This window comes from Cheilinus undulatus, linkage group 5 (assembly GCF_018320785.1).
Source record: "Cheilinus undulatus linkage group 5, ASM1832078v1, whole genome shotgun sequence".
Lineage (NCBI taxonomy): Eukaryota > Metazoa > Chordata > Actinopteri > Labriformes > Labridae > Cheilinus > Cheilinus undulatus.
In genome coordinates this window covers 45152636-45168269 of record NC_054869.1, presented here as the reverse complement: position 1 = coordinate 45168269, position 15634 = coordinate 45152636, and the positions used below count along the sequence as shown (strand labels likewise).

Here is a 15634-nt window from a genome sequence, read left to right as displayed (position 1 = left end):
CACTCAGTTTAACCTCATTTTATCACATGCTGTTCCTTTCTGCTGAAGAACGATAACTCGCAAACAAAATCGTATAAAAATGCTGGGAAGCTGTTTCACAATGATTATTCAGAGCATGTCCTCTGAGGCCCACCATGCTGACAGCTCAATAGCCGTCACATGACATTTTCACTGTGCGTGTTGTGAACTGTGAGGTGTTATTTAGGTTCATTGACCTTTGAGCTCACTATGATGCAATGCTGTCAGACATATGATGCGGTGCTGACATGATAGACGTGTTTGATCTAAAGTAACCCTTTTGTCTGAGCTGTGAAAGCAAAGCAGCAACAATGATGCCCTCTCTCGACTCAAATGTCATGTCTGCTTTCCAATCAGGGGTTTAAGCTGGTTCATCGCTCTGATGTTAAATGCTGTGCCCTGAGGCACATTTAACACAGCAGGGAGACGCAGTAATCAGGGTGTGATGACTGCACCAGACAAAGATGATTAACAACTTGATTTCAGTAATTAACTACCAGTTCACAACTTTGAACCTTTTCTTATTCAGACTTTCTCTATGTTGTTGTTGTAGGCTTAAATATGTAGAAGCATTGTGATGTTTTTTAGCAGTTTCATCTTTCGACTTGAGTTTGTTACGTTTAGGTTTAGGGATGCACAACATTAGATTTTTGCTGATATCTGATATGCCAATGTTTTTGACTCATTTTAGCTGATGCTGATACCAAAACCAATATTTAATGGTGTATTATAATAAATTAGGCATTGTGGAAAAGCTAATTTATTTCAGTAGTTCAATTCAAAATGTGAAAACTCATTTATTATGGAGAGATACTCAAAGTTTGTATTTCTTTTGATTGTAATGATTATGGTTTAATGCTTATAAAGCCCCAAAATCAGTATCTCATAGAATAAGAATATGGTGAAAAGTTCAATAATATAAATTTATGGTGTCATACTCTAAGTAACTGAAAACACCTGCAAAGGTGTTGAGGCTGGAGTCAGTTCCCTAAGAGCCCACACGCACAGATGTAACAAGGAATATGGCTACAACTTTCGCAGTCCTCGTGTCAAGCAACTCCTGAACCAGAGTCAATGTCAGAAGTGTCCCACCTGAGCAAAGGAGAAAAAGAGCTGGACCGTTGCTCAGTGGTGAAAAGTGCTCTTTTCAGATTAAATTAAATTTTGAATTTAATTTGGAAATCAAGGTCCCAGAGTCTGGAGAAAGATCAGAATGGCACAGAATCCAAAATGCTTGAAGTCCAGGGTTTTCAGTTTCCACAGTCAGTGATGATTTGGGGTGCCATATCATCTGCTGCTGTGGGTCCACTTCTTTTTCTAAAGTCCAAAATCAATGCAGACATTTCATTTCCCCCACACTGCCATAATCACCAAGAGCTGCTTAAATGGCCAAGATATTCCTGTGTTTGATTGGCCAGCAAACTCGCCCACCCTAAAGGCTCATCAAAGCAACCTGGGCTTCATAACACCTCAGCAGTGCCACAGGCTGATTTGAGTGCATATATATGAACATACATTTCAGAAGGCCAGCATTTCTGTATTAAAAATACGTTTTTTATTGGTCTTGTGTAATATTAATTTTTTATGAAGATACTGAATTAGGGGTTTTTATTAGCTATGAGCCATAATCATCAAAATTAAAAGAAATAAAGACTTAAAATGTTTCACTTGGTGAGCAACTAATGGTTTCCTGTCTAATATTCTTAATGCTCTTTTTGATGCTTAGAGAACATCATGCAAACTGTTTTCTTAAAAGAAGACATGATTTGTTAAGCCAGTCCTGAATGTGGCTGAGGTGAGTATTAGGCTGGCTTCTTTGACATTCTTAGCTGGTGCAAAAATTACAGCATTGTCTGCATATATCTGAAAATTAACATTTGATGAGCATTAGGAAAATCATTAATGTCCAGGTACAGAGCAGCTGGTGAGTCTGGTTTTTCTGTCAGCCAAGTGAAGTTAAAATGGTCTGTAACTAGTTTGAGTTTTTTTTCCTATCCTTCTTATTGTCCCAGTTAATATTTAAGTCACCAACCAATATAATTTCATTACAGTGATTACATAAATTAGGAAGTGTTTTAAGCTGGTCATAGAAATCTCCTTTGGCTGTAGGTTTTCTATATAAGCAGATGACTGTGAATGACATTTCTTTTGAGAGTGAGATATTAACACCAACACATTCAAGCTTGATGCCATTGGGCCATTCTGTCAGGTCACATTTTAAAGTGCTTTTGATATACAATAAAACCCCACCACCTTTCCCCAGGTCCCTGTCTGTCTAAAAACATTGTAACCAGGCATCATTACCCAGCTTCAGGTGAAGAGTGGGTTAGCCAAGTTTCAGTTAAGCCTAAGAAATCAATATTAGAGTTGCTCAGCAGGTGCTCCAGTTCTCATTAAAATGTCTGCCTAGCAGTCCTTTCTTTTACTTTGTGGGTCCCATATTGTCTTTGCCTGGTTTAAGGTTTGAAAGATTTGTGTGGACTGATGTTTCTTAAACATGGGTTTCCTACATGGAACTTTAATTTTGCACTCACCATTAACAGCTTGTGATGGCAGGATATGTGGTATTTTAGACGAGTGGTGCTCCAGTTCAGTTTGAGAGTCATTCAGCACGGCTGTGTGCCGTAGGCACGAGACCACTGGTGAGACTCCAGGCGGGACCACTGCTGTAGCGATGGAGGGGTGCTGCTCAGGGTGGAGGTCCAGCTGTTGGGCTAGGTGCCGTATATTTGCTGCATGTCACCCTCCACTCTCTCCTCAGCATTTTCTGCCTTTTTTAGGCCAAACTCCATCTAAAAAGATGTTATCTAGACCTGAAAATCTACTTAAGGTTGTCTGTGTTTCTTAAATACCCCTCCTGTGGCTCAATGTAAAGCCATATGAAGAGGTTTTGGATGATACTTTAGGATTTTTAATGTAAAACTTTGAGACTTTAGTCATCGCTAATGAAAAGAAACTTTCACTACTGTCTGTGCACTTATGTACTCGTGTGTGTCTTTCTCCAGGCCTGTCGAGACTTCTTGGACCTAGCAGAGACTCACAGTAGGAGATGGCAGCGGGCGCTGCAGTATGAGCGAGAGCAGCGCACCCACCTAGAGGAGACCATTGAGCAGCTAGCCAAGCAGCATAACAGCCTGGAGCGAGCGTGGAGAGAAGCGCCCACGCTTGCTTCCACCACACCCAGTGCCCCCACCACCAACAAGGGTGAGTCTGTCTGTGTTCGTGATACTAACTTCTCTGGGAGCCTCACTGTATTTAATAAAAGTCATGTGTGTCTTAAGGCTTTTATTATATACCTTCCTTGTGTGGAGGAAGAATATTTTAAGTTGTGTGAGAAAGTTTGAACAAGATTATTGCTAAGCAAATATTCTCAATAAGGACGGCCTGTCCTGTGGTCTTATCTCTGACTGTAAATCTGGAATTTTATGTTTTTTGCTAGTCTTCAAATAACTACATGCCTCCTAAACAAATACATTTTCTGTTTGCATCCTTTTCCCAAAGAAGTGAACTTTTAGCTTTTAGTGGCCACAAGGCCTTAAGTCTTAACTCTAAAACCTCTTGATCTTAAACAGTAACAGTGTGGCTCTGGAAATAAAACCCCACCAGTTTTGTTCATTGTGGATTTGATTATCAGCCATAATGTCATAACCATTCAAAGTAGACTTACCACAAGGATGATGATATGTGCTCCTGTAGAAGACAAAGATTTGTATTATATCAGCCTCTTTTTAAGAAATACAAGTTTTGCTCATGATCTTGGGTAAAATAATTACTTTACCCAGAATCCTCGAGTGTCACAGGAATGTCTCTGATTGGTGGAGCCCACTTTTTCCAAGGAAAAGCCTACTGCTCCCAAATTTTGGCTGTCTCCTGCAGCCACTGAATTTAACGGCTGTTTTTAAATGAAGTTTGAGTTGATTTAGTTTTAGGACTTTAAATGTAAAAAAAAAACAGGTCCATGCATTTTATGGAAGAAGTGTATTGAATTATTGTTTGATGGCTTCTGCTGGAAAAATGATCGTTTGTACTGAATAAGGGAATCACAGTAGATTGTGGGATGTATAGTTCCTTCACTCTCAGAAAAAAGAATAGGTTCCTTGCCATTGCTTTTTTCCTTGTTTTTAATTCTGTTTTGGGCTGAATCAAATTTTTGTAGCCAAATGTTTTCAGGTTGCTGGTTGCTTAGTCCCAGGATTGAAAGTATTGATATGAGGATTTGAGTGGAGATACTTACCTGCAGAACCAGATCTTTTGAAAAGTGGGCCGTCACTCTTCAGCTCTACTGTGTTTTACAATGAAACCTTACCTTTAGAGACTGCTATCTCTGAAATATGGCATGATAATCTTTTTCTCATCCATCCCAGAAAAACATTTGTTGTCTAGAAGTAGAAAGAATATTTTGTCATTATTGCATAGTGATGGACAATATTTATTTGCAAATCAACTCCAACTCCAGTTGAACCGAAACAAGAAGTTTGAAGGAATTGTTGGTTATACATCAAGTCACTTAGCAACACACAAACAGAAACAGCTACTAGGAAGGGAGCAGAGTTGCTGTTGACGTGATCACCACCGTCCTGTCTTAAATTTTTTTAGAGTAGTGTGCTTTCTCAGAATACACTTGCGAGCAATTTAAAGACAGTAATAAAGAGACACTTCAGTGTTGGTGTGTCTTCTTTTCTCAGTTACTTTATCCTCTCCTTCACACTGATTTCTGCAATGAGGGCTCCAGATTCCAGAGGGCATAGCTGACTGTACATCTGCCTTTGAATGTATTGATTCTATGTCTTTGCACAGCCTACTTTACAGCTCAAAAGCTGTAACTCTGCAGCCTAATAACAGATCAATAGGCACAATATAACCTATGTAACTGCCAATATAACTGCTCTTTAATATGCTCACTCTGTGACAGTGAGCTCAGCAGAGACAAACAGTACTAGGATCAGCTGTTTTAATAAAAACTGTAGAACACAGGGTGCACAGAAGGCATAAAAGCCCCAAAATAACCTTAGATAAAAACAATACATCACAAGTTTTTGATCATATCTTGCATGTCCATGTTGTTTATGTCCCTTTCGTTGTCAAATTCCACATAATGGGGATATTTTCATAAAATAAAAGCTGTCCTCATCTCAGATAGTTAACTAGCAGTGAATGCCCAATGACACAGCTGTAGGTTCACTTTCTGCAGGTATACAGCAATACAATAGGAGAGAAACAGAAACAGTGCACGTGCTTAAGGGGTTTTCTTTTTTCTGTAGAGACTAAAAGGGAAAGAGAAATATAAGATATACAAATTACTTTTATGGAAAAGTATATGACTACTGGATTACTTGAATTAGAGGACTAATGCGTAATGCTGCACATTACAACAAAAAATAATCAAAGTACTCAGATTACTTTGTCACATAATCCCTAGATTAGTTCCAGATATCATGAATTATTGTCAAACAAATTCTCTGCAGCTGAGTTCAGTTTTTATCATATGAATTCCTTCTTATGTCTAACTTTATAGCATTTGATTTATACTGATAACAAAAAATGATATTAGAAAATGTTGTTCAGTGACTGAAGGTCATCTTTAATCTGTATTTTTTAATGAAATAACCTCTCACTCAGCTCTCTGACTGCCTGATGTAAGGTTTATCCTATTTGAAGCTCTAGTTTACACGCATAATGAGCCTGTGAACATACTAAATATTAAATGTTGAGTCCTGAATATGAGAAGCACACCCCGAGGGCCTGACATCATTCAGGCTAGTTAACCAGCAGGAACATTGCCAATTTGACTAAGCTGATTATTCCTTGATTAATTGCCATGGGTACGTGATTAAAGGCCACTCTCTCCTGAACCCTGTTAAAAACAATCTAACAGTCATGTGACGGTTGTGCTGCTATTGAATGCTGTTTGCAATAACTCAGTGATGTGGGCTGTACGTGTCCTGACAGAAGGGAGTGAGAGGCTGCCAAAAGAAGAAGCGAGTGACGATGAGGATACTGAGTATTTTGATGCCATGGAGGATTCCCCTGCATTCATCACAGTGACGGCCACGGAGAGCACACAGCACAGGTCAGTCACAGGTCAGGTTGTTTGTCTGTGCAGGATCAAATTTGTAGCAACAATGAATATGAAGAATGAATGTGACAGCTGAAATTTCCCCTTCTGATGGCTGATAATGCTGAAAATCCTACGGTGCAGTACTGTTTTTGTTAGAGATTTTCAATCTAAGGTTGTCATGGCACCAAAACTTTGGTGCAATACTAGAAAAAATACACATATTTTGATGTCTGTTTTGATACATTAGCAATGGAAAATAAATTCCTAGGTGCCCAGTATTGGGAAATTTCTTGGTTTTAATTAGCAGAATTTGCAAGCAAACTCCTGCTGGCTGTCTGGATTATATAAATAAGTTGGCAACGTTTCTGTACTGAAATGCTGCCAATGAATTTGAGCAAATAAGACCGTGCCCCCCTCTCTCTCGCTCTCATGGCAGCTTTCAGCTTTAACCTTTATCCAACCAGGAATATCCCCATTAAGATTTAAAAATATCTTTTACAGTCTATAAGGAATACCTGGCCATGACAGCAATACTAGTTTACTTACAACAAACAGACCAAAACAAACAAACCCTGATTACCTTAATCAACTGATCAGCAGCGTTCAGCTGTAGAACGTGTGCAATTCTGCATATCTGAACTAAGTACAGATCTAAGATTATATGTTTTTTTAAACATGAGATCTAAAAGTTTTAAAGTTTTAGCAACTTCAGTTCAACTTTACTAAAGGTCTGTGTCTACAAGGGGCACTTTTAGTGCTGGCAGCACTTACTTCTTAGTAAAAACAATGTATTCCAGTGTTTTAAACGCTTTCAGCAACAGCTGTTTTTTTTTTTTGTCTTGCTCTCAGTTCTCTAAATGGTACAAAGTTTACATTTTGGAACAGCATCGCAATCATAAGTGTCATTTCTTCTTACCAGCTTTTTCAACAGCAATGGTGGAAGAGAAACTGATCAGACCTGTCTTTTTAGGGGTAAAGGTTTTTTGTTCTGAAGCTGCTGCAAATGCCTGGATAGAATTCCCTTGGATTGCTCTCATGTTTTGTTGGGGATATTCCCTTGGAAAAAACTAAAAACAGTAAGCACATGGAGCTATTTCAGAAGGATGTTATGGATACTGGGGTTGTAAGATTTGGGAAGATATTCTAATTGTGATTTTTTTTCCATATTGCAGTTGCATTTAGTGGGCAATTATTTTCTAAGTTCCTCATCTTACTTATTTTTTAACAAACACAAGCAATGAATAATTCTATTATAACCAACAAATTATCAGATACACTGCCTGGCCAAAAAAAATTTTAGTAGTTTCTGCAATCTCCTTAGATGTTTTCTCTGCTTGATGCATGCCAATGATTTGACCCTTCTTAAACAGACTAACATCTTTTCCACGACCACAGGATGTGTCTTTCGACATGGTTGTTTAAGAAATGAGATGTTACTCATTGCATCAGCTAGAGTTAAATAACTTGTTGCCAGCTGAAAGATAATTACCCATGCAGTAATTATCCAATAATACCTATTTGCTTAGTTAAATCCAGGTGGCAATTTTTATTTTGGCCAGGCAGTGTAGATTAAACTAGCCCTGAACAATTTTGAAAATATAGAATTGCAGTTATTTAAGTCATATTACAAATATAAATTGTTGCATCAAATGGAATGAACATTTTTACATCAGTCTCATTCTAATGAGTAAATCAGAAACAAAAATAAAGAAAGTATGATTTGATTGCAAAATAGTCAAGAAAAAATTGACGCCTGAATATTTACGTGACTTATGAAACCTCTCTGCTGCAAAAAAAATATTTAACTGGTATTTTGATACACATTCCAAGGTATTGAAATATTGAATTTTCTGCAATTTGAAAATTACAGCAGGCCATATTCCAATTTAATCTCAGTTTCGATTTATTGTCAACCCATAATGGATACTATCGAGGAAAGCAGAAGTCTACTTTCATAACCAAGCAACAATAAATGCTGATAAGAAGCCCTCTCACCTAAACTGAGGTTGTGATTGCTGCCAGCACTGAAAGTTTCTGCTGTTGACACTAGCCCGAACACAGACAAAACATAAACCTACCTCTTGTCTACTTTTGTTGCATAATAGCTTTTTTAGTCACTCTTTCACTGCATTTATTTCAGACATCGGTGTCCTATAAATGAGTCAATCTTTTGCTAATAACTTTTTTTAAATCAACATAAGAAAATAATAACTTCAATGATCTTACCTTATACTTTGGTTTGAAAATGTATTGAAACACCCTCAAAACTCAGTACACTGCCAGGCCCTGGTTTCTCCATTTGGTATTCTCAGATTTTATGCTTCCCTCCTTTATTTCTTATAAAACTGTTGAAGTCTTTCCCATTGTTTGGACTTAACTTTTTTAACAATTCCCCTGACTTTTGTGAAATGGACTTGAGCTTTTACAGCACCCTTGAACTTGAGTCATACCCACCCATTCGCCCCACATTGATACACTGAGTTTGCTGTGGAGTTTGGCCATCAGTATTAGCTAATCCCAATCATTCATTCAAACACACCCATAAACATTTACACACCACCAACAAAGCAGTGGGAGCAAACTGCACGAGCTTCAGGAGGAACCCACAACTTTCCAACTGTGAGACAACCGAGTCTACCTACTGAGCCACAGTCACCCATGAACCTTTGAGATTAATCAGAAGTGTTGAAAAGCATTAAAAGCCATTGTTTACCATGGACAAATAATAGCCAGTGATTCCAGGCAGCCCCTAAACCCACACTTTACACTGCTGCCATTAAGTCACAGATACAGAACTCAAAACTAGTGAAGAGCTCACGTCAGAAGAGCTTTGTCCCCTCTGCCATAACAGCACTCAGTAACTTCCCAAGTGGGCAGCACAGGATTGAATTTGATCTGTGGCTCCTGTCCTACATGTCCTTACTCTTTTTCCTGATTTCCATCGTTTTGTCCTCTCTCCAAAGAAAGGCAAAAAGCAGAAAAAAAATCTTGAGAATGTGAGCTCATTATGCGCTCATGTACTCTTCTCTTTGTGTGTTGGTGTTTGCTTGTCCACACAGACTGTGAGAATGAATTTCCCTATGGTACAATACAGGCTATCTTTCTGTCTGTCTATTCAGTTATAATACCCAGCAGGCCATCTTCTCTGTGTTTGTGTTGGATGTGTTTGTGATAAGGAAATGAAGGAGAGGGATTGAGTCTAATTGTAGAAAATATTTTCACTGTGTTTCAGGAGATCTCAGAGTAATTTGAGCGGAGCAAGTGGAGGTCAGCCCAGTGACTGGAACCAGGACAACCACGTACGTTTCTGTTCCCTAATGAGACTAACAGGACTGACATTTACTGCAGACCTTTATTCTGTCAATGTGTATCTGTTGGTGCTGCTGGACAGCATGATAGGCTGTCGTTTTTTCTTCTCACAGTTCCCTTTTCATACTACCCTTACCTGGCACACATGCACACAGACTTTGTGTGTGCTTGTTATCCCTGTGGTGCTACAGACATGCAGCTGCTACGTTCATATAAATCTTAATTACCAGTCAAACATCTGCTCTTCTCTCCCTCAACTCTCCACAGCTCCTTCTTCCCTGTAACTCACATCTGTCTCCTTCTATTGCATCTCTCACTGTCTTTATTTTACCTGCTCTGTCAGTCTGCCTTCACATGGTGTTTTTATTCCAAGCTGTCCATAAAGTTTTCTCAAACTTTCTTTCTTTTCCCCTCACCTGCTCCCAGATGTCTCCCAGCTATAACGATGTGTCTGGGAAGGAGCTTCAGCCTCGCAGACAGAGGCGGACTCGCGTCCCAGACAAACCCAACTACTCCCTTAATTTGTGGAGCATCATGAAGAATTGCATCGGCAAGGAGCTCTCCAAAATACCCATGCCTGTAAGTGTTTGAGACATGGCCCTCCTTCTTTCCATGTACATCTCTCCAATGTCATACCTTTTTGTTTGTTTTTAATTTTTCTCAAACATGCGCTCTTGAACTTTCAACCTCCAAAGTCCTCCTGTGGCTCTTTTGTGACTAACTGTGGCTCTTTTAAGAGTTGGGAGTAATAGACAACACAAGATCCCTCCTTTTTTCTTTTCTACTCCATTTTGTAAATTGTTTTGGACTGGTTTTCATGTGGGAAGTAAAAGATGAATTAAAGTTGTGTTGAAACACCACTGGGTTGTCTGATAGTCTTAAACACAGGATGCAAAATTAATTTGAAATAATAAAAGTAAATAAGTGATTCTGGTAATCCAGAAAATTGGTTGTATTTATATAACCCAGTTTTTGGTAGCTTTTACTCAACAACCGAGTAATTTTAACTTATTACAACTCAGGGTTGGTTCAGTCCCTTTTGAACCCAATGCAGGGTTACCAAAATAACCCAAACTGGGTTGTTTTTAACCCAGCAGTTTTAAGAGTGTATCTGCAGATAATTGATAAGTTCTAAGCCAATATCTGCCGATACGATGTCATACAGATGACAGATGCCTCCCTAGCTAAAACATAACTTCATCCATCCATCTTCATCCTCTCATTAAGGTGAACTTCAACGAGCCATTGTCGATGCTGCAGCGTCTCACTGAAGATCTCGAGTATCATGAGCTTCTGGACAAAGCAGCTCGCTGCGACTCCTCCTTGGAGCAGATGTGCCTGGTTGCTGCCTTCTCTGTCTCTTCCTACTCCACCACGGTCCACCGGACAGCCAAGCCCTTCAACCCCCTCCTGGGTGAGACCTATGAGCTCGATCGCCTGGAGGAGTTTGGCTACCGCTCGCTGTGTGAGCAGGTAACAGTGGCACAGCAGGAAGTTGTTGTTTACACATTTGGTGATGTGCATTGCATACAGGAACTGAAGCAAACAAGATCAGACTGTGTTTTTGTGAAATGTTTGCTTCTGATATAAACACAAATCTCGTATCAACTCCACCTTAGAATCAGAAGAAAGCTTATTGCCAAGTAAATTTCCAGTAAAAAGGATTTTTTTGGGGTGTTTTGTGCAAAAAACAAAGCATATGGAAGAAATATTGAAGTAGAAAGCTAGAAAATGGAAGTACTCCTACTGTCAAGGGACCTAAATTTCATCAGATAAATAAAGCAATATAGCTGTCACAATACAAAATTTGAAATTTTGATTTAGCAGTGAAATTGTTTTTTTTCAGTTTGCAAAAACTGCAGGCAAATATCCTTCTATTGAATCGATACAATTTAGACAGTGTGCAGGAGAGACTAGAGAGAGAAATATATTCTTTTCCATTCCGCCTTTTCTGAAATGACAACTTTTTTTTAAAGCGTCAGTACTTGAGTTTATCTTAAACTGTCTACTTTCCCCTAAGGTGAGCCATCACCCCCCTGCAGCTGCACATCATGTGATTTCCCAACGAGGCTGGACCCTGTGGCAGGAAATCACCATCGCCAGCAAGTTCCGTGGCAAATACCTCTCCATAATGCCTCTGGGTGAGAAATTTTATCGTCAGCAGAGAAGTAAACAAACTTTATGTGTAAATAAAGGTTCCTGCATGCACACTGAACAGATACACAAGGCAGAGTGGACTCCCACTTGAGAGCAGGAAAAGATTGTGCTGCCTTGCACACAATCTGAAGCCACAGAAGATGGTGTGAGAATGAATCAGGAGGATTTTATGACCCTTGTGACACAATCATAAAGTATGGGTTTAACGGGAGCTCTCTGTTGCTCTGGGATGGCTGGACTCTGTTGGCTCAGATAAATGAGAGATTTGATAGATGAAGGTCCAGCCAAGGGAAGCCGTGGTCTATTTTCTGACTTTTGGCACCACCTGCTACATATATTCCTGCTGGGAGATGCCCTGAAACACAAAAATAGGTTAATTGAAAGCAATTATGGTCAAATGCTTGTTGTAAAATTTTCGGGGCTTTGTTACTTTAGCAAAAGATAGAAATATATTTCCTGTGCATGAGGCAGATTTGTGTTAGACTGTGTGATTTTCTGCAGGTATAAATTACCACAGATTTAAACAGTTTCTCCACCAAGTAGTCTGGTTCAGTTTGTTCAGTAAAGCATTCAGTTATTTTTGTTTTTATTGTTTAAAGTTGGAAAAGTTCACAAAATGACTGATTGGCACTGTCCTATTTTTTAAGTAATAATAATAATAATAATAAGTTTATTTTTATAGCACCTTTAAAGAACAGCGAGGTCACAAAGTGCTTTACAAAAAGGTAAAAGAAACACGAGCAATTAATGCAAAGGTACAATAAGAGAATACACAGTACACAAAACAGATCAAGTAAAGGCCAGACCAAACAAATAGGTCTTAAGTTGCTTTTTTTTGAAATCCTTTTGTCGGAGGTATACCAATCCGATCTACGTATAAGGTGGAGTCTGTGGATTGGTTGAAAGAATCATCATCCCCCTGCAAATTCACAATTATTTCTATAGAGCAAAGAGGCTAGTGGTGCCTTTTTAACAGTTTTTCTCCCTCCTTTTGTCATGAACACACTTTCAAAGGAAATAAACCTAGTGAAGGGCAGATTACCTTGAAATAGTCACTCAAATCCAGTTGACAAATTCCAAGCCAGTTCTAAGAGCCGGCTCTTTTATGTGAACAATAAGAGTCTGCTCCTATTTAAGAACAACTTTCCATTTTCTATTATGTGGATCACTAGTTCTCAACTGGAGGGTCAAGACCCAGAAGTGGGCCGTAGAGCTGTCTTCAGTGGGTTGTACAGTCTGATGCCTTTTTCAGGCTGGCTGTTTGTGTGCTTGGTGCATCTCCCTGTGGTCATGGCCTTGTCCTTCTTCATAGGTTTCACTGCAATAAATCTCCCTACAAATGACTTGATTCACTGTATAATTGAGCTAGGAAAAATTCTGAACAAAACCATTCTGTGCCCACGGGGTTAGTATGGTTTCTTCTGTTGAAGGCTAAAATGAACTTTTATTTTCAAAATCACAAACCATAAGGGGGAATCAATACTGTGTTTATCTTTTCTGTGACATATTCTACCAACGTGGAAACAGAAAAATCCAGCAGCACTTACAGTTAAGAGCATTTGTACCCAAAGTGGGGGTTTGGTACCCTGACACGCCAGATGGATGTGTTGCACACATCCATCTGGGAAAGCTTCAATAGGAAACGTTTGAGAAAAGGCAGAGGCTTTGAAAAATCCTCGGAGTATGATTCTGTCACATCTCTATGGGCCAATCAGAGCAACAAAGCATGTGACGTAGCCGCTAGCAAGCTGTGTGTGCGCAGCTACTGAGGAATAGCGCGAAACATAGCGACTACAGACATGTAAGTATTCGACTTTTGTAATTTTTGAAAGGAAAACAACTCACTGCTTGTCTTTGTTCTTCTTTTCACGAAGAAATGTCGTCAAGTTCTGATAAAACTGGCGCTTTAGCAACATCCACGCTAATCTCTTCCTCCATAACTTGCTCCAGCTCTTGCTGCTGTTTGTTTACGTCACGACTCTGCTGCGCCTGAAAGTACTGCCCCTCGCAGCTGATTGGTCCTGTCACTTTCTAACCAGACCTAAACGGTTCAGATGGGAGCTTTGTAAGATGGATTTGCCAGTGAAAAACAAGGAAACGGGCGTAACCATCTGCTTTGCAAGGTTAGGGGTTTGGACCACCAAAGGTTAAAGATTAAAGAGTAGAACAAAAGAATAGTCTTGAAATATTTCACTTTGTATGAGATGAATCTAGAATATATAAGTTTTAGTTTTGAATGAAATCACTGCAAAAAAAGGAATTTTTTCACAGTATTCTTATTTTTTTAGATGTACTTGCCATAATGAGTAAAATGATAATTTGTGCATTTCTCAATATTCCAAAAACAAATTAAATATATCAAAGTTAATGAGTAAACTAAAATGTCAGCATCTTCAGTATGTCCTCCTTTTGGCTTCCTTGAACTAGACACACTTTTAAACATTTTTGTTTCGTCTTTCCTCTTCCTTTAATCACATATTTTGTGTCATCTTTAGCCTGAGCTGCCACTTCTAGCATTAGTTGGTTTAAAACTTTTGAAAATTTGGGTGACATTTTCTCATTAAGACGTTGATGGCAGTTGTTAAGATAAACCAGTAGAGAACCACTGGTTAATAGACATAAAAACGCCCTAATTAAGATCATTTGGGAGCAGAAAGACTGACTCTTGTTATTGAGTTGAGTCAAATTATTCATATCTCTAAAAAAGGAGTTCCTATTACTCTGAGTGAGGCTGGACAGACACTAACTGTGGAAACACAGGCAAGATTACCATGCAAACTGGACTGTTTGATGGAAACACCATAAGAACCACAAAAGGAAAAATAAACAATATAACACTGTCAGAACTGTTCAGATTGGTAACAAAGCAGCTGTGATACGCTACCTTCAACAGTCTTTTGTCCCTCCCCAGGTGCCATTCACCTGCAGTTCCACGCCAGCGGGAACCACTATGTGTGGAGAAAGGTCACCTCCACGGTGCACAACATTATCGTCGGCAAGCTGTGGATTGATCAGGTAGGTTTTTCTTCCCTCTCCATTAATGACTGTGATCTCCCAGAGCAGCCCATAGATGTTTTTCTCTCCTATATAGCACTGATGTGTGGTGGAGAGCATCAGAGCAGAGAGATGAGAAGAGGAGAATCAGAGCTGAGCCTTACAGCACATGAATAAGGGGCTCCACAGTCTCGAGGGATTTATCTATAGCTTTGATCTCTAATAACGCCCTAAAATAACAGCTTCTTCTTTCTCCAAGATGGCTCAGATACAGGAGGGAGGGGCCGCTTTTGCATCTGCGTGTCAGTCAGTCAGTCATTGCACAGTCATGTGTGTTTACTTGAACACTTCTAATCTCTTCTAATTCAGGCTCATGTTATGTGTTGTACCAGTTGGTGTTTGTGTGGAATTAAGGTAGATTCATTGAGTCACAGCTCTTTAATTTTTTCTTTTAAGAGCATAATTTGGTGTAGGGCATGTAGACTTATCAGCTGCAGATAACTTTTGCCATTTAAGTAATTTAATGTTAAACAGAAGCAAAATACTGTGAGTAAGACTATCACCAAACAGCTCCAGCTGAGAGGAGGATCAGGAGGGCCACATCCATTTCCTCAGAGGGGTGGAGTCAGACAGTTCAGTAACATTTAAAGATACAGACACAGAAACAGCTTGTTCTGAGCTCGACTGAAACAGAGGGGGTTTTTCAGCAATGCAAAAATCCAAACTGGAGGGGGTTTTTTCCAGAAAAAATCTTCACAGGCATGTTTTGGGGAACTCTGAGACCAAAATAAACTTGCCTTAAAGGGGTAAAATATGTGACCTTTGAGCAGATCAACACTGTGAGCATAAACTCTGAAAAAAAGAGTCATGAACCATGTGGTAGTGAGGCTTTTTGGTGGATGCTATTCCTCAAAACTAGTCGTGTTCCATCTCTGCTAGAAGACTTCTATGCTCCTCGTTCTGAGCTCCTCCTTTATTTGGAATAATCTAAAAAGTTTTGAAATCGTTTTTTTTTCCCCAAACAGAATTTTTATTGAATTTTTAAAAGATCAACAGAGAATACATATAGTTTGCCATCTTTTTGTTTTACATTCAAGA

The 15634-nt window shown here is 39.2% G+C and overlaps 1 protein-coding gene across 1 annotated transcript in view; it reads left to right on the top strand.

The window, feature by feature from the left end:
• osbp2b (oxysterol binding protein 2b) overlaps window positions 1-15634 on the top strand; it is a 119825-nt gene that overhangs the window by 85994 nt on the left and 18197 nt on the right. The window contains exons 4-10 of the mRNA XM_041787132.1: window positions 3024-3222; window positions 5968-6088; window positions 9309-9375; window positions 9812-9964; window positions 10613-10858; window positions 11406-11526; window positions 14454-14557. Of these exons, the coding sequence (XP_041643066.1) occupies window positions 3024-3222; window positions 5968-6088; window positions 9309-9375; window positions 9812-9964; window positions 10613-10858; window positions 11406-11526; window positions 14454-14557 (1011 nt within the window). The remainder of the gene's footprint in view (window positions 1-3023; window positions 3223-5967; window positions 6089-9308; window positions 9376-9811; window positions 9965-10612; window positions 10859-11405; window positions 11527-14453; window positions 14558-15634) is intronic.